At 54.6% G+C, this 18,273-nt stretch overlaps 1 protein-coding gene and 1 long non-coding RNA gene across 2 annotated transcripts; one reads left to right on the top strand and one right to left on the bottom strand.

Annotated features, from left to right (window-relative positions):
* Nucleotides 1–36: 36 nt before the first annotated feature.
* Nucleotides 37–12,256, top strand: LOC118239335. The gene is made up of 3 exons (XR_004771213.1): nucleotides 37–625; nucleotides 10,456–10,856; nucleotides 11,815–12,256. It is a non-coding gene; the product is annotated as an uncharacterized LOC118239335 (long non-coding RNA).
* A 1,275-nt stretch (nucleotides 12,257–13,531) lies between these two features.
* LOC113837278 lies at nucleotides 13,532–14,773 on the bottom strand. The gene is made up of 2 exons (XM_027430851.2): nucleotides 14,418–14,773; nucleotides 13,532–14,326 (listed from the first exon to the last, which is right to left on the bottom strand). The coding sequence occupies exons 1-2, from the start codon at nucleotides 14,771–14,773 to the stop codon at nucleotides 14,011–14,013; spliced, it is 672 nt and encodes a 223-aa protein (XP_027286652.1). The 3' UTR covers nucleotides 13,532–14,010.
* Between the last annotated feature and the right edge of the window lie 3,500 nt (nucleotides 14,774–18,273).

Below are 18,273 nucleotides of genomic sequence, written 5' to 3'. Positions count from 1 at the left end.
GTTCCACCCAACTACTCCCCTCCTCCTCCGAGGCCCGCTGGGAACTACAACTCCCAAGAAGCATCGCGCCAAAAGAGCGGCTTTCCCATTGGTCGGCTCCCGTGCGTCCGCGAGCCGCTCCGGCCATCTGCGCCGGCACCAAAAAAGTGCATCTCTCCAGACGGGCGCTAGATGATGCCCAGCCGCTCCCTACGGGTGCAGGAGGAGCGCTTCTGATTCTTGGACTACATTTCCCAGGTGGCACATGGTGTAGATCCTCCTCTCCCACCCCGCTCGCCCGCACGCAGACCTCAGGCATGCGCAGATGGGGCGGGGCGGGGCAGGAGGCGTCGTTGTCGTGGAAACCGGTGGACGAAGCATCCTTTGGACCTGCGAGCACCAGTAGAGGAGGGAGGTCGAGGAGGCCTGGCCAGAGTGCTCCCCCGGCGCTCGCCCCAGTGGGAGATCCGTCTCCTTGACAACGGCTGCAGTTTCGCCCTCTGCAATTACAGGTTAAAGGAAGGTTGGGGCTGACCCACCCTCTGGCCTCAGTTTCCCCTCTTGTGCATAGGGAGGCGTGACAGGTACCGCTTCGGACAGACTTCAGCCTCCACTTGCCAACCCCAGCAATGGGCAGAAGGTTTTGGTGGGTTTTGTTTTTGTTTTTTTTTGTGTGTAGTGTGTATGGATGTTTTGCCTGCTTGAGGATCATCTGTGCACCAAGTGCGAGCCGCACTCTCACCGAGAGTCAGAAGACAGCCAGCGTGCGGTGCCTTAGAACCGTAGTTTACAGGCCGTGTGGCCGTGTGGGTGCGGGGAGTTGAATCCGGGTCCTCTAGAAAGAGTGCGCTGTGCTCTTCACCCCTTTGCCATCTCTCCAGCCCCACCCCCACTTCCCGCTCCTCCTCATCTCCCCCCACCTACCCCCCCCTCGAGGTCCAGGGGAGGAAGGTAATGAGATGTCGTGTTTCGAATGACGGAGGGTTCTTTTTTTAAGTTTTATTTATGTACTTTTCCCCCTGTGTATTATATTATTATTATTATTATTATTATTATTATTATTGGTTTTTCGAGACAGGGTTTCTCTGTGTAGCTTTGGAACCTATTCTGGCACTCGCTCTGGACACCAGGCTGGCCTCGAACTCACAGAGATCCGCCTGCCTCTGCCTCCCGAGTGCTGGGATTAAAGGCGTGCGCCACCAATGCCTGGCCTTATTTTCACCGGTTCTGTCTGCGCGTATATGCCTGCAGGCCAGAAGAGGGCATCGGATCCCATTACAGATAGTTGTGAGCCACCATGTGGTTGCTGGGAATTGAACTCAGGACCTCTGGAAGAGCAGGCAGTGCTCTTAACCTCTGAGCCATCTCTTCAGCCAGTGATGGGTGTCTTCTACAAGCAAGTGGACCACACAGATTAGGTACTCTCCCCTCCTTATTGGACTTTGAAAAGGGTGACGGGGCGGACAGAGGCGAGCATAGGTGAAGCAGAAGTTAGCTATTGTCCTTACCAAACTCGAAGACGGACAAGACCTTTCTCCCAGTTTCTACAGCTGTCTAGTAGCTACCTTAGAACTTGGTGACCAACCTTCTACCTCATGGCGGTTAAGCTTGAGCTTTCCCCGCTGAGTCCCTCCTCTTGCTAAGTGTGCCAGCCACACAAGCTGCTTTTCTATTCCTAGAGCCTTTCCTATATGCTGAATTTGTTTGTTTGTTTGTTTCTTTGTGACAGGGTTTCTCTGTGTAGCTTTGGAGCCTATCCTGGCACACGATCTGGAGACCAGGCTGGTCTCGAACTCACAGAGATCCTCCTGCCTCTGCCTCCCGAGTGCTGGGATTCAAGGCGTGCGCCACCAACGCTCGGCTATATGCTGTATTTCATGTTGGATTCATTCCGTATACACTTTTTTTGCAGGGGGGGGCGTGTTGAGACAGGGTTTCTCTGTAGCTTTGGAGCCTATCCTGAAACTCAATGGGTAGGCCAGGGTGGCCTTGAACTCACAGAGATCTGCCTGTCTTTCTTTTAAACCCTTTTGAGACAGTTTCTTGTAGTCCAGGTTGGTCTCAAACTCACTGTGTAAGCCTCCACTTCCAGAACTTGCTGGAGTTACAAGTGTGTACTACCATGCCTGGTTTTATTTTCGTGTTTATTTATATTGTTTTATTTTTTAAAAAACTACATGTATTGTGATTCAGTGTGTGTGTGTGTGTGTGTGTGTGTGTGAGTGAGTGTGTGCACTCGTGCACACACGTGTGCACTGGGTGTCACAGTGTGTATGTGGAGGACAGAGGACCACTTTCAGGAGCTGGTTCTCTTAACCACTAAGCCATCTCTCCAGCTCTGGGAGCTGGTTCTCTTTCCACCAAGTGGAGACAGAGGATCAAAATCAGACGCCAGGCTTTGACTGCCGGGGCCCTTATTGTCTGAGCCGTCTCAATGACCCAGTTTCCTTCCTTTGTAAAACTGAAAGTTGTGATCTCAGCACTTGAGAGAGGGATGCAAGAAGTCAGGAGGTCAAGATTTCCTTCTTGCCTGTGCAGTGTGTTTGAAGCCATCTTGGGCTACATGAAACGCTGTCTCTGGCCGGGCACCCCTTTAATTCCAACACCGGGGAGGCAGAAGTAGATGGCTCTCTGTGAGTTCGAGGCCAGCCTGGTCTCCAGAGCGAATGCCAGGACAGCCAGGGCTACACAGAGAAAGCCCATCTCAAAATAATCAACGAAAAATAAATTGATGTGTATGTGTGTGGGGGTGTTGTCTGTAAGAGCAGCAAGCGCTCATAAGTGCTAACCCGTATCTCCAGCCTTCCAATTCAAAAAACAACAAAGTCTGGGGAGATGGCTTAGTATCAGAAAGGCTAGCAAGCTGAAGGTCCTGAAGTCATTCCCAGCACCACAAAGAACGGGACTAAGTAAGGTTCCATCTTATGGAGAGACAGCATTTTGCTTACCCACACCTGAGAGGGATCCTTTGGGCATGGAAAGGATCTTATCTGTTTTGTTTGAAACCTTCCAGTATACACGGCTGAGTTTCCCCTGCTTGCAACTCCACATGTCTGATTCTCTCAGATCCAAGTTCCTGTTGCAAGTATGGTGTCTTTGTTCTCATCAGCGGAAACAGTCTTGTCGGAGCTGAAGGACTGGGCCCAGGGCATGAGGACAGAGCAAATAGGGGAGGAAGATTTCAGCCTCCACTTCCGGCTTGGCCAGGTGCCTAAAGGCTGGGTACAAGGTTCACACAGGCCTGCAGCCCAGCACCTCTTTCCCCATTCCCTAACAGCTCCAACGCCCTGGCCATCTGGATATGTTCACATTCTCCACAGCCCTCTCTTAAGGTTGTTTTTTTGTTGATATTGTTTTATGGGTTTGGTTTTTTTTTTGGGGGGGGGTGATGTTTGAGACAGGGTTTCTCTAGGTAGCCCCAGCTGTCCTAGAACTCGCTCTGGAGACCAGGCTGGCCTTGAACTCACAGAGATCCATCTACTTCTGCCTCCTAAATTCTGGGATTAAACACGAGCACCGCCACCTGGCCAGAGTTGAGGTTTAAGAAAGATATTTCAGGGCTGGAGAGGTGGCTCAGAGGTTAAGAGCACTGGCTGTTCTTCCAGAGGTCCTGAATTCAATTCCCAGCAAGCACATGGTGGCTCACAACCATCTGTAATGAGATCTGGCGCCCTCTTGTGGCCTGCAGGGATATATACAGGTAGGACACTATACGTAATGAATACATAATCAAAAAAACAAAAAAACAAAAAAACAATGTTTTTTAAAAAATCGACAAAATAGCCGGGCGTTGGTGGCGCAAGCCTTTAATCCCAGCACTCGGGAGGCAGAGACAGGCGGATCTCTGTGATTCGAGGCCAGCCTGGTCTCCAGAGCGAGTGCCAGGACGGGCTCCAAAGCTACACAGAGAAACCCTGTCTCGAAAAACCAAAAACAAAAACAAGGTGAACAGAAATTGGGGAAGATGCCTATCTCTGAACCCACACACGAGCACATGCATAAACCAGGCAACACAAAAGAGGGGGTGTATACATAGCTCAGGAGTAGAACATTGCCTGGAATGAACCAGTAAGACGCTGGGGTGTGGCTCAGTGGTAGAGCCCCTGCCTAGAATCCCCCAGTGAGGGGCTGGGGTGTGTGGATCAGTGGTAGAGCCCCTGCCTAGAATCCCCCAGTAATGGCTGTGGTTCGAGGCTTAGTGGTAGAGCCTCTGCTTAGCCTTCAAACTATCCTATTATGTGACTCAAGAGACAATCCGTAATCCGTAAGGTCAAGATATCTTCATTGAGATAAATACCAGCCAAATTCAAGCCAGAGAAATCCCAGGGCAGCCGAGCAGCGAGGCCAGGGAGAAGGGGAAGGAGAAGGGGCCTCCAGGTGCTCTGCGGGCCCTTAAGAGCCCATCCCGCGTCATCCTGACCTCACCTTGACCACAGGCACGGTTAGGCACACCTGTAGCCAGCCTCTAACAGGCCCACGCCTGTCCTGTCCCCTACACTATCCCGTGTTCAGTTCCCACGGGGAAGAAAAAGAAAAAAGAGAGACCCAGTTCTTGTCACTGAGCCATGGCTGAGGACTTACGTAGCTGCCTCCCCTGTAGTTCCCTACTCTAGACATCTCTGGCACCCTCCTGCCTTCAGCAGGCTGTTTCCGCTGAAGTCAAGGTGTCATGGCACATATCTGTTAACCGGAGCCTCGGCCTTTGTCACCCCTTTGCTGGTACAACTAAAGATGGTGACCTGTCTTCTGCTGCTCCCAGAGGAGTCTGTATATCCATGTAACAGCTCATCAGAGAACAGCAGGAAGACCCTTACCCCGTCCAAGGGATCATTGATGATTGTGGTAAAAAGAAATCCATGAAGGCATTTAAGAAGAGATTTGCCTGTAGCGGTACTGTGGATGACCATCTAGGGACGAGGAAGCAATTCAGCTACAGGCTGGCCAGCCTAAGAACACACACCAGTCCCTGACAGAGTCTGTACTGGCTAAGAACCATCGGCTAGCTGAAGGTTCGTGGGTTCTGAGGTATAAGTGAGGCTTTCCTTGCAATGGCTGAAATTTCTCTTCTGTCCCTTGTTGTAGGTTTAGAAACCTCACAGCCCAGATAACTGTGTGTGTGTGTGGGGGGGTCATCTTTCTTCTTCTTCTTCTTCTTCTTCTTCTTCTTCTTCTTCTTCTTCTTCTTCTTCTTCTTCTTCCTCCTCCTCCTCCTCCTCCTCCTCCTCCTCCTCCTCCTCCTGCTCTTCCTCCTCCTCCTCCCCCCTTCTCCTCCTTTTGTTTTCAAAACAGGGTTTCTCTATGTAGCTTTGGAGCCTATCCTGGCACTTGTTCTGTAGCCCAGGCTGGCCTCGAACTCACAGAGATCTGCCTGCCTCTTCCTCCCAAGTGAGGGGATTAAAGGTGTGCACCACCAACGCCTGGTTGGGAGTCTTCTTTTTTTTTAGAGATTTATTTTATTTTAGTATATGAGTATCTGTACTGGAGGAAGTCAGAAGAAGGTGTTGGATCCCCTGGGACTGGAGTAACAGGTGACTGTAAGCCACCACAATGTGGGTACAGGGAACTGAACCCCAGTCCTCTGTAAGAACAGCAGGGCTCTTCAACCACTGAGCTATCTCTTGAGCCCCCAGGGGTCCACTTCCAACATGATCAGTGGACCGCTTTCATACCATAAATGGAAAAGATGCATGAAGAAAGAAAAAGACCCAATAAGAGGTGGATATACTTGTGGTCTAAAGTCAATTCAGATACCCCTTGCTAGAGTTGGCTGAGGCTCAAGTGTTTGGATGCCTTGGCCAAAGACATATGAAGATGTGTTTCCTAGTGGGGCTTCTGGGAAGGTTTTTTTCCCACTATGAAAATGAGATCACAAGAAAGAAAACATTGTCCAACAATCAGGTCTGCAGGTGACACTAGAGCTTGGCAGCCATATAGCTGGAGCAATGGCTCAGCGTTTAAGAACCTACGGAGTTTCACTTAGGACTTGTATTGCTGTGGTGAAACCCATGACAAAAAACACAAGTTGTGGAGGAAAGAGTCTATTTGGTTTACACTTCTCTTCACTTCCAAGTCATAGTCCATCACTGAAGGAAGTCAGGACAGGAACTCAGGCAGGGCAGGAGATGATGCAGAGGGCACCGATTGCTCCTCATGGCTTGCTCAGCCTGCACTCTTTCTTGCTTTTTTTTTTTTTTTTTTCCGAGACAGGGTTTCTCTGTGTAGCTTTGGAGCCTGTCCTGGCACTCGCTCTGGAGACCAGGCTGGCCTCGAATTCACAGAAATCCACCTGCCTCTGCCTCCCGAGTGCTGGGATTAGAGGTGTGCGCTACCAACGCCCCGGCCTCAGGACCTCTGGAAGAGCAGCCAGTGCTCTTAACCTCTGAGCCATCTCTCCAGCCCTAAATCAGTAAGTCTTAAAAAAAAAATCTACCTTGTGCCTCTGCCCTTTTACTTTTCTCTATCTCTTTCTTTCCTTCTTACTCCGTTGCTGGCCGTGTGGCTGGTGTTTTCTTTCCCCCTTTTCTCCTCCTTCCCTTTTCCTCTCTCCTGTTTATTCTCTCTGCCCACCAGCCCTCTCTCTCCTTCTATCCTGCCCAGCTATTGACACTTCAGCTTTTTATTAGATCAGTCAGTTGTGTTAGGCAGGCAAAGTAACACAGCTTCACTGAGTTAAACAAATGCAACATAAAAGAAGGAAATACATCTTTACATCATCAAACAAATGTTCTACAGCATAAAAGAATGTAACACACCTTCAACTAATATCCCACAACAGCTGTGAGCTGCCATGTGAGTGCTGGGAATTGAACCCCGTGTCCTCTGCAAGAGGGGCCAGTGCTCTTCACAGCTGAACCATCTCTCCAAGCCCATAAAAATAATAATATAATTATATAGAATTTCTGGGGGAGATTGGTTCATCTTTCAGGTTTCAGAACAAATACCACTGACCAAAGTGTACCCTCTGTTCTACTTGGCTTTCTGTTCCTGTGATAAACAGCATGACCAAAGGCGACTTCGGAAAGCAAGAGTTTATTTTACCCTACAGGTTAGAGCTCTTCACTGAGTGAAACCAAGGCAGAAGCCTGAAGCAGAAAAAAACCTCGGCAATTTGCTGCTTACTGTCTGGTTCCCTGTGGCTTGCTCTGCTAATGCTTTTATACAGCCCAGCCCTATTGGTCCATGGATACACTACCCACAATGGGCTCCTGCAACAATTAACCATCAAGGTTTCTCTGTATAACAGCTCTGGATGTCCTGGAACTTGCTCTGTAGACCAGGCTGACCTCAAACTCATAGAGGTCTGTGTGCCTCTGCCTCTGGAGCACTGGGGTTAAAGGTATGTGCCACCACAGCCCACCCCATTCCTTTTTTTGTTTTGTTTTGTTTTGTTTTTTGAGACAGGGTTTCTCTGTGTAGCTTTGCAGCCTATCCTGGCACTCGCTCTGGAGACCAGGCTGGCCTCGAACTCACAGACATCTACCTGCCTCTGCCTCCTGAGTGCTGGGATTAAAGGCATGAGCCATCAATGCCCAGCTTCAGCCTGCATTCTTATGGAGCCCAGGACCACCAGGCCAGGGATGGTACCATCTACAATGGGCTAGACCCTCCCCCGTTAATAATTAAGAAAAATTCCTATAGGCCTACAATCCCAATCTTACAGAGGCATTTTCTTAAATGAGGCTCCCTCTCAGATGACTTTAGCTTGTGTAAAATTGACATAAAACTATCGAGCACAGGAAGGAAAGAAAGAAGGAAGGAAGGAAGGAAGGAAGGAAGGAAGGAAGGAAGGAAGGAAAGTGTCCCCCAACAATAGCCCAAGAGTCAAATCACTTACACTGTTGCAGAGGACCCAAGGAACTATATGGGGCTGCTCATTACTACCTATAATTTCAGCTCCAGAGGACACAACAGCCTCTTCTGGCATCCATGGACACCCCCCCACACACACACACACTCACAGATGGTGAGTGCACACAAGAACACATTTTAAAACAAATCTGTGGGAGCCACCTGGAGGCCGTGAAGCTCCTGTGAGGGACCTGGATGCTGGAGGGGGGCGAGCATCCTGAATCCGTGGGGGATGCTGAGTTAGCTGCACCGGATTCTGCACACTCACATTGGTGCTCTTTCCCACCCCACCCCTTCCTCTCCCCTCTTAGAACGAGTTCCCGCTTTGAAAACCAGGCTGGCCTTGAACTTGGTCCTCCACCTTTTCCCCCAGAATAGTTAGGATTACACATTTACCACCACACCTGCCCACCGCAGCCATTTGAGCCATTCTTTAAAAAAATAAGTTTCAATCCCAGCACTCGGGAGGCAGAGGCAGGCGGATCTCTGTGAGTTCGAGGCCAGCCTGGTCTCCAGAGCGAGTTCGAGGACAGCCTCCAAAGCCACACAGAGAAACCCTGTCTAGAAAAAACAAAACAAACAAAAACAGTAAGTTACATTTATTTATGTATGATGATCCCATCTCTTTAGCCCCCAAGAGCTTTCTCTCGATGGCTAAGCTTCCCATCCGCGACGTAATTCGTAATTCACACGGTTAAACTCCCGGCTTCTCTTTCCCACTGTAGACACGTTTATACGGTGAGAGGAACCGCAGGACAGTGGTGTGTGGGCGACGGTTTGACTTCCAGCTGATCTCAAGGACACAGTGTTTTTACTCGGACTGCTGTGCTTATCACACAGCTGGGGACAGCATGTCCTCAGATTTTTGGAGGACACCTGGGGACAAGCACACAAGGGTCTGAAATGTGGGGAGGGGGCCCCCACTTTCCTGGGACAGCGTGTGACAGTTTACCAGTATCATGTATGTGTCACCGCCCTGCACAACCCCAGGCAAGTGGCCCCATCAGGGACACACCTCCCCTACTGCCCTGATCCCAGGGAGGGGGTCTGCCCTTCGAAGGAGTAAGACTCTAGGAAAGGGGTTCCTTTCTGACTTTCTCAGGCCCCAGGGTGAGAATTCCTTTGGCAGCAAACACCGTTTGTACCGTTCCTAAAGCTCCCCGGCCTCTTTGTAGCACCACTATAATTACTACTCAAAATAATAATTACCGTTTTTCTCTTTGTACGGCGCTTTGAAGCGGCGAGATCCTCCAGGGCAGGGATGTGGTTTGGTTCATCCCTGGGTCCCAGGCCCCTGGCACTGGAAGGCTCAGATTATATTTATTGGACAAATAGATGATGGATGGGCTGAGCAGGTGAGCTCGGGGGTGGAGGGGTGGGGGTGAGGCAGGGAAAGAGCTCGGTGAGCTGGTCACTGGGTGCCCACAGCCTGGAGTCCTAGAAGTGAGATCTGACTGTAGGTTACCTACTGATAACCCATTCACGGAGACATTTGAGAAAGGACAGTTAAAACTGCTTTTTTCACCCCCCCCTTTGATCTGTAGACCAGGCTGGCCTCGAACTCACGGAGATCCCCCAGCCTCTGCCTCCCGAGTGCTGGGATTAAAGGCGAGTGCCACCACCACCCGGTGAGAAAGCACAGTTAAATGAGGAGCTGGGGTATGGTTCGGTTGGTAGAATGCTTGCCCAGCATGCACAAAGCCCTGGATTCAATCTGTAGCAACGCTGAAAGCCTGTGTGGTGGTGCACGACTGTCATCCCAGCCTGTGGGAATTAGCTGCAAGCAGATGTCCGGGAGTTTGAGGGTTGCTTGGTGCACACGGTATGTTCCAGGCCAGCTGGGACCACATAATGAGATCCTGTCAAGAAATAAACAAGTAAACAAACAGCCAGGCGTTGGTGGCGCACGCCTTTAACCCCAGCACTTGGGAGGCAGAGGCAGGCGGATCTCTGAGTTCGAGGCCAGCCTGGTCTCCAGAGCGAGTGCCAGGATGGGCTCCAAAGCTACACAGAGAAACCCTGTCTTGAAAAACCAAAAAATAAATAAGCAAGATTGGACCTGCAGAGGAGACTCAGTGGTTAAGAGCATTTACTGCTTTGTCAGGTATTAGGATTCGGATCCTAGAATCCTCATCTGACAGCTCACAAATGCTGTAACTCCAGCCCCAAGAGATCTGCCCATGTGGGCACCCGCACAAATGCAAACACACAGACACAGACAGACATATGCACACACAAATACAACGCAATACAAACATCTTTAAAAACGGGTGGAGTGCAGCTCAGGGCGTTAACGAGTGTCTGCGGCTCTTGCAGAGGACCAGAGTTCAGTTCCCAGCACCCACGGCAGATAGCTCATAACCAACCACCTGCAGCTCCAGATCCAGGGCCTCTGACACACTCTTCTGGTCTCTTTGGATACCTGTGTTTTTGGTGCTGTTGTTTGTTTTCTCCAGACAAGGTCTCTCTGTGTGTAACCTTGGCTGTCCTGGCGCTCGCTCTGGAGACCAGGCTGGCCTCGAACTCACAGAGATCCGCCTGCCTCTGCCTCCCGAGTGCTGGGATTAAAGGTGTGCACCACCACAGCACAGCTTGGGCACCAGCATTTATGTGCACACACCCACACAGACACCCGAGGAGCAACAGCTGATGTTGACCTGTGTGGATTTTCTCCGTGGGAGTGTCAAGGGCTTCCCGTGCCGCCGTCTGGCATCACCCCGAAGGGCTCTACGGTGGCTCGCCCTGTGGCAGACTCTCACATCCGGAGCGACCTGAAAGTAAAGACCGGGCCACCTCACCTTCAACACCTCAACAGCTGCGAAGGTGCAAATTCAGGGTCAGATTGGAGCCACGACAGGAACAGTTTATGTCGTGTGACACAGTAATGTCAGGAACAGGAGCACACGCCCTCGGCAACACCTGCTATGACAAGGAGAGCGCGGGATGGAAGCATTTTCCAGAAACCGTTTAGAATCTGCAGATGAATTCTTCCTAACTTCCAAGACCAATCCGCTCCCAGAAAGAGAAAGGTGACCAGGTTTTTTGTTTTTTTAAGATTTATTTATTATATGTACAGTGTTCAGCACCAGATCTCATAACAGATGGTTGTGAGCCACCATGTGGTTGCTGGGAATTGAACTCAGGACCTCTGGAAGAGCAGCCAGTGCTCTTAACCTCTGAGCCATCTCTCCAGCTCCCAAAGTAATCCTTTAGAGACGAAAAAGTGAAGGGTGTAGCTCACCACGTACCCTCACCCAATCCTTCTTATTGTTCATTTTGAGCCTGAGTGGAAAGATCCCCAGGGTCAGGGTTAACACGCAGATTCTCGGGGGGCCTAGAGAAGGCTCAGAAGTAAGGCTCATTTGTTGCTTTTCCATAGGACCCACCTTCTGCTCCCAGTACCATGTTGGGGGGGAGGGGGGCTCCCAACCACCGGTTAACTCCAGCCCTAAGGGACTGGTGTCCTCTTCCGCCTCTGAGGGCACATACAGGATACCCGCAGGGCACTCACACATGGGCATAAATAAAAACAATCAAGTAAGTCTTTAAAAAAAAAAACACAGGTCTGACGCAATCACTCTGAAAGGGAATCTGGGACTCCACATTTCTCACAGGCTTTCGGGTGACGCCAATATGGCACACCTTGAGACTCTCACTCCGTCATGTGGAGAAGCAAAGATCAAACAAAGAGACGTATTTGCAGATCCTGATGAGAGCTAAAAAGTGGTTGCTTAGATAATGATTTGCAAAGTGTGTGTGTGTGTGTGTGTGTGTGTGTGTGTGTGTGTGTGTGTGTGGTGGGGGGTGGGCCAGGGACCCTTACAGGGATGGTAACTTCAACAGCAGCCTGCTATGACAGTTGTTGCCACCACTCTCTGGGAGAGGGCATCCCCTGAGGGGGGAGGTTTGTGAAGGGCTCTCTGGTGGGGCCTGCCACTCAGACAGCTATACCCAGGAATTCCCGTGAGCGCTCCTTTTGCCTCAGAGGTGACCTGCCCGTTGCTTAACGTGGAGTCAGGTTTGAGATGCTTGGTGACAGAAACCCAGCCCGGTGGAAGCAGCTAAAGGCCCGAATGGGTTTCCCTGGGAGTTTGGAGACATCGCTCAGGAGAGAAGAGTGAAAGAAGCCGGTAGGAGTGCCAGGAAGCCTTAGGGGCACCCGAGGCCTTCGGCTTGGGGCAGGGCTGGGCCTTTTTCTCTGACTGTTTCTTCTCAATACAACCTGCCTTCTCTAGACAGGCTCATCCCACAGGCTGCTCCCAGCTCCAGAGCTTGTCAACCTCAGTCACCTCAGGGCCTGTAGACGCTCACCTCAGTGCAGAGGATGCCAGGGGAGGCCACCGATCGATCGGCCACTTTGGGTCACATGACAGCCCTCACACCCACCAGCTGGGTGTCCTTTCTCTATTAAACTTCACTTTCCCCCTCATCCTGTCTTACTCAGTTTCCTGGTTTGGATTTAAGGACTTCATTTTTTAAATTATGTGTATATATGTGTGCCTGTATGAGTGGGTGGGTGCATGTGAGTGTAGGTGCCTCGAGGCAGTGAGATCCCCTAGAGCCGGGGCACAGGTAGTTGAAAGTTCACCTATGTGGGTGCTGGGAACCAAACGTGGGGACCTCTGGAGGAGTAGCCAGCACTCCTCACCTCTGAGCCATCTCTCCAGCCCCAGGATGTTTGTATACTTTTTGTTTTCATGTAAGCATCTTGGATTGGGGCGGGGACCTGTCTCCACAGGGCACCCATTCACAAACCCAGGTTTCTCTGGCTTTGCCACTTTCTCTCGCACGTGTAACATCTAGCAAAAGGCAAACGGATGCCAGGCGCCAACCAAACCCAGGTCACACTTAGATGCCTAGAGGAGAAGTGTAGCCCTCGGGTGTGAAGAGACACAAGTCTATGGAAAAGAAGAGCCAGTTTGAGCAGTCCCCATGCCTTGTGTGGGAAACTGATGGCTGGGATGATTTCCAAGGGGCTTGGGAGCTGGCTCAGTGGGTAAGAGCATTGACTGCTCTTCCAGAGGACCCAGGGTTCAGTTTCCAGCACCCACATGGCAGCTCACAATTGTCTGTAATTCCAGTTCCAGGGGACCCGACACCCATGGCAAAACACCAATGCACATAACAATAAATAAACATTGATTGCCAAACTCAAGAGGTGGCCAGCAGTTAAGAATACTTGGTCCAGCCAGGTGTTGGTGGTGCACACCTTCAATCCTAGCACTCGGGAGGCAGAGGCAGGCGGATCTCTGAGTTTGAGGCCAGCCTGGTCTACAGAGTGAGTGCCAGGATAGGCTCCAAAGCCACAGAGAGACCCTGTCCTGGGGGGGGGGGATTCCATTCAATTGCTGGAGAGAGATTCTTCAACGGGGTTTTCTGGGAGCGATATGACATCAACTTCAGGTCTCCAGGCAAATCAGATACAAAAGGTGACCTGAGGGCAGTGGGTTGGAGTTAGGGCGGGAGGGGGGCCCAGTTTGCAGAGATTAAGAGGTAGCCTGAGGCGGCCAGGGCTTTGTTCCTTGTAGCTGTCACTGAAGCGGGCACAAAGCCGTTCCTCCCAAGGGTCTCACGGCTACGAGGTGAGAGGGTACCCTTGTGCCCTCTGAGGCTCACCACGGGGGCAGGGGGGATATTTAACTTTCCTACTCCTCGGTTTAACATTGTAAGCATTCCTCAGGCCGCGCTCACGCCCGCCCGGCTTGCCCTTGCAGTTCTGTTAGCGTTGAGCTAAGGAATAGTTAAAAACTGTTTGCCGACCTGCTCCGTTTACTCTTTAGCTTTAGTTTTAAGGCCCCTGCCGTCAGTTCACCTTTACCCTTTCGTGATCTCTATCCCAGCTGAAAGGTGCCCGGCTGGTTGATGTTTGATCGCAGCCATGGAGACCTTCCCCCTGCAGGGCGCAGCCTAGTGAGGCCTCCTCGCCCACCCAGCAGGGGAGGCTGGTGCTACGGGCGGTGGCGATGCTCGCCTTTAATCCCAGCACTCGGGAGGCAGAGGCAGGCGGATCTCCGTGAGTTCGAGACCAGCCTGGTCCACAGACCTAGTTCCAGGACAGGCTCCAAAGCTACACAATGAAACCCTGTCTCGAAAAACCAAAAAAGAAAGAGTCTGGCATCGTGCTAAGGGGCGGTGGCCATGCTTTCCGTTTCCTTAGCTTGTCCTCAGGGGTCTTTTTTATTTTTATTTTTTGCCTTTAGGCTGTGTCTCTTTGGGCCGTACAGGGTCTCCCTCTCTGGGCCGGGAAGAAGGAAGGGGTCGTGGCAAAGATGCCCATGCCTCGCTTAGCGCTGCCGTCTGCCTCCCCGGGGTCAGCTGCGCAGCGCCTCGCCGACGGAAGGTGACGCTGACGTCTAGGAGGCAGCAGCGCCGACGCCGCAGAGACGGAGGCACGCGCTCCATTTCGGAGGTCCGGACTCCCTCCGCGGGTTCGAGCCCAGGCTCCGCCGCGCGGGGCTGCGCGTCACTCGAGCCAGGTGCCGCCACCCCGCTGGGTCCTCTGCAAAAGCGTCACCTCCAGATGAGGGTCGTCCCCAGACAGCGGTCCCTCCCGTCCCCTCCCGTGCCGAGGGAGCCGCAGGACCGCACACCTCGGGAGCCCGCCGAGCGTATTTGCAAACACGGGCGGCGTCCCGGGGCGGAAGGGGTTACGACGATAGAGACGCCGGGAGGACCGCCGCCAGCGGCGGGAGCGTCCCCGGCGGGCAGCCCCGCTCCGCTCCGCCCAGCGCGCAGGCGCGGGTTGGGGGGGGTGGGGTGGGCGGCGGGCCCCGCCCCCCGGAAGTGTGCGGCTAACGGGCCGAGCCCGGGCCCTTGTGTCCTGCGAGGGGGCGGGGCCGGAGCGCGCCCCCTCCCCCCCCGCCCCCAGGCGCCATAGAGCGGGGCGGAGGACCGGGGTCCTAGACGCATCCGGAAGTGGCGTCCTAAGGCGCCTCTCGGTAACCATAGAGCCGGAGGCCCGTGGGGGGGGCGGGGACGGCGCGTGCGTGCGTGCGCGCGTGTGTGTGTGTGTGCGGGGGGGAGGGAGGGGGGGTCGCGGAGCTCGCCGCCTAGAGCGGCGAGGAAAGCGGGCGGGCGGGCGGGCGGGGGGGGGGCGGAGAGGGAGAGCGAGCGAGCGAGAGCGAGAGAGTGGCGCGAGCGGAAGCGTCCGGGAAGGTCACTTCCGGCCTGGGCGCCCGTCCCCTGACCCCAGGGTCTGAGTCGCCGCCGCCGCCGCCGCCGCCACCACCATCCGCAGGCGAGAGGAGGACGCGCGCGGGGCGGGCGGGCGCGGCGGCCCCGGAGCCGAGGAGGTGAGGGCGAGCGGGCGAGCGAGGGGGCGTGCGAGCGTGCGAGCGAGCGAGCGAGCGTGCGTGCGTCCGCCCGTCCGCCCGCCGGCGGGGCCCGGGCCGGGGTGGGCGCGCGTCGGGGAGCCGGGCTCCGCACGGGGGTGGCTGGGCGGGGAGGGCGAGCGCGGCGCGGCGCGCGGCGGGGGGCGGGCGAGTGCGCGTGCGCGACCCGGCGACTGGGGGGGGGAGGGAGTGCGCGCGCGTGCGTGTGTGCGCGTGCGCGACCCCGGCGGCGCGGCCCGGAGCCCCCTCCCCCTCCGTCCCCTCCCGGTTCCCCCCCCCAGTCCCGCCCGGTCCGGTCCGGATTTGCCGCCCGCCCGCTCGCTCGCCCGCCCGCCGTGGCCGGAAGTGCATGCAGGGGACTTGGGGACTTGGGGGCGGACCGGGTGGGGGGAGTTGAGTCCCGATGGGGGGGACGGACCCCGCCGCCTGCACCACCGGGCCGACCGGAAACGGCGGGCCCAGGTCAGCTCGGGGGCCGTCTAGGCCTCGGTCCTCCCCCCGTGTCCCCGTCCCCGTCCCCGTCTCCTTCCCCATTACAAGTCGGCCCGGTCCGTTGCTCGCCCCGGGCGCCACGCGCTCGCCCGCCCGCCCGCTCGCCCGCCGCTGGTCTTTGATCCGGCGGGTAATTAACGGGGATGCAGGCGACGGGAGGCCCGTTCATCTAGTTCCTCCCCCGCTCCCCCTGCCCGAGCGCACGGGCGCGTGCGAGCGTGTGTGTGTGTGTGTGACTGCGTGTGTGCGAGCGTGTGTGTGCGAGCGTGTGTTGTGTGTGTGACTGCGTGTGTGCGAGCGTGTTTGTGAGCTCGCCCGTGTGTGTGAGTGTGTGTGTGAGCCGGCGTGTGTGTGAGCGTGTGTGTTTGTGCGTGTTTGTGAGCTCGCCCGTGTGTGTGTGTGTGTGTGTGAGCCGGCGTGTGTGTGAGCGTGTGTGTTTGTGCGTGTTTGTGAGCTCGCCCGTGTGTGTGTGTGTGTGTGAGCTCGCGCGTGTGTGTGAGCGTGTGTGTTTGTGCGTGTTTGTGAGCTCGCCCGTGTGTGTGAGTGTGTGTGTGAGCCGGCGTGTGTGTGAGCCGGCGGGCGGCAGGAAACGGGTCCCCGGAGGAGGGGAAGCCGGCGCCGGGCCGGGCAGCGCCTGCCTGGACGGTGGCCTTCCTTCCTTCCTCCTCCTCCTCCCCCACCCACGCCCCCTGCCCCCCCCCCCGCGGAGCCCCGCCCCTCTGCAGCCCTCCAGCCTGCACCCCCAGTCTGCATCCCAGCAGGTCCCAGCGTGACCCCCACACCATCCTAGGGCGGGAGCGCCCCTGGCACCCACCGACCACTCCTGTGTGGCTGGGGCGGGCTCCAGGGTAGGAGGAGCAGGGCGGCTCAAGGCAATTGCTTCAGGGCCTTATTAAAAAAGGCAGTGACTTGTTTTTTGTTGGTTTCCCCCCCCCCCCATCCCGTGTGTCGTTTCTGGGTTAGGCTCCCATGTTGGGCGGGCATTGTTGAGCTTCCAGGTGAGATGTGACCTCAGCTCTCTCCGGTGGAAGCTCAGTGGGCCCTAAGCCTCTGGGGTCCATGCCTGCCTCCCTCTCTCCCTCTCTCCGGAGTCACTGAGTGCTTCGCTGCCACGGCCCGAGAACTTTGAGATTCCCATTTGGCTTATCCCATAAGTTAGTTCTCCACCTGAGCTGGGGGTGGGGCGGGAAGGGCCCATCCTCTGGCTTGGCCCACGGTGACGTTCAAGACTTTGAGTCGAGCCACTGGGAACACTCCTCATAAAGAGTTCTGTAGCTAAACGCTTGCCTCAGCTTCCCAACTTCTGCCGCCATCGATAAGAAACTTGGCTTCTGTTCCCATGAGGACCCAGTGCAGATGACAACAGGGGCCTCCCCAGTGTTCCTTCCAGGCAGAAGTTACTCAGAAGGTCCCCGAAGCCAGCGTTCCTGAGTCCCAGTATTGGCTCTATGCAGTTCTGTGACCGTGGATGTGTCACTTCCCCTTTCCCAAGCAGTTTCCTCCCCAGTTCCTTAAGTGGGGAACGTGGTTACAGTTCCCCGAACAAACCCAGTCTCTGAAGACTACAGACACAGCTAACCCCAGGACATGGAATTGCTCTCTCTGCTGGGGACACCCCATAGGTTGGACAGACATTGCCAAGGTTTCCATGGGCCAGGCCTGCTGGTGGGTGACACTGGTCAACTTGAAAGGATCTTGTAGTCCCTTTTTAGAGCTGCTCAGACCACGAGGGAGGTGTTCCACATGAGTTCTGGGGGTCTACAGGGAAAGGGTGCAGGGGCAGTGACATTAGCTGGTGGGCTTGGACAAGGGGACCCTGGGACTTCTGGGGGATGGTAGGCTGCCTAGCTCAAGGCCATCAGCAACTATGTAGTCACCGGTGGGGACCCATAGCGCTTTCAGGGAGGGGTGCCCAGATACACTTGACAGGCTTTCCCAAACTGTATTGGCGTCCTTGGACTAACTAGGTCTGAACCCAGCGTTGGGCTGCCATATTTAGGAGAGACTGCAAATTTGGTGACTTGCTCTGAGAGCTTGGCAGTTACCTGGTGCTAAGTTCTTTGAGTCCCTGGGACAAAGGTGGTCACCTTGGTTTTGGCAAGATAGTGCAGATCCTTGTGCTGGGGCTGGAGAGCCTGAGGCCCTAAAGTAGCTTCAGAATATAGTCTCTGTAGGAGCCCAGAACTGGCCCCTGATTGTAGTGCCATCCCTTCTGTTGGAACAGTTCTTTTGGGCAAGGCTGGATCTGGGATTTCAGGCCTACCTTTAGGTGCTAGCTGTTGGGTTGGGGTTCCCGGTTCCCCATTCTGTGGGTAAACTGTCAGGAGGACTCCTGCATAAGTGGTTGCTGGCTGGAAGACTTTGAGACCTGGTCTCTTATTGTAGGGGACCTACAGCATAGTGGGATAAGCAGAGGTGACTTCTACTGGTGGCTGGGATGGTGGTGAGAATTGAGATCCATGTCGGCTGTGGTGGAGGCCTCACTAGCCAGCAGGATGGGTGGGGAGCTGAGCTGTCATGGTCTTAGTGCCAGTGGCCTTGAGCTGGAGTGCAGAGAGCTATAGAGAGACCATGCCAGCCCCCGTCCAAGTAGACGGGGTGACCCGGGTTGCCTCTGCTTTTC

This window comes from Cricetulus griseus, chromosome 9, assembly GCF_003668045.3.
Source record: "Cricetulus griseus strain 17A/GY chromosome 9, alternate assembly CriGri-PICRH-1.0, whole genome shotgun sequence".
NCBI classification, from domain to species: domain Eukaryota; kingdom Metazoa; phylum Chordata; class Mammalia; order Rodentia; family Cricetidae; genus Cricetulus; species Cricetulus griseus.
The sequence above is the reverse complement of the archived record's forward strand: the minus strand, read 5'-3'. Positions and strand labels throughout refer to the sequence as shown.

Excerpts from the sequence above, each read along its gene's own strand:
- LOC113837278 (XM_027430851.2), bottom strand. The coding sequence starts at position 14,773 with ATGGTTACCGAGAGGCGCCTTAGGACGCCACTTCCGGATGCGTCTAGG. Across the intron at positions 14,327-14,417 it reads ACGCTCGGCGGGCTCCCGAG|AGGACCCAGCGGGGTGGCGG; the intron begins GTGTGCGGTCCT and ends ACGCTTTTGCAG.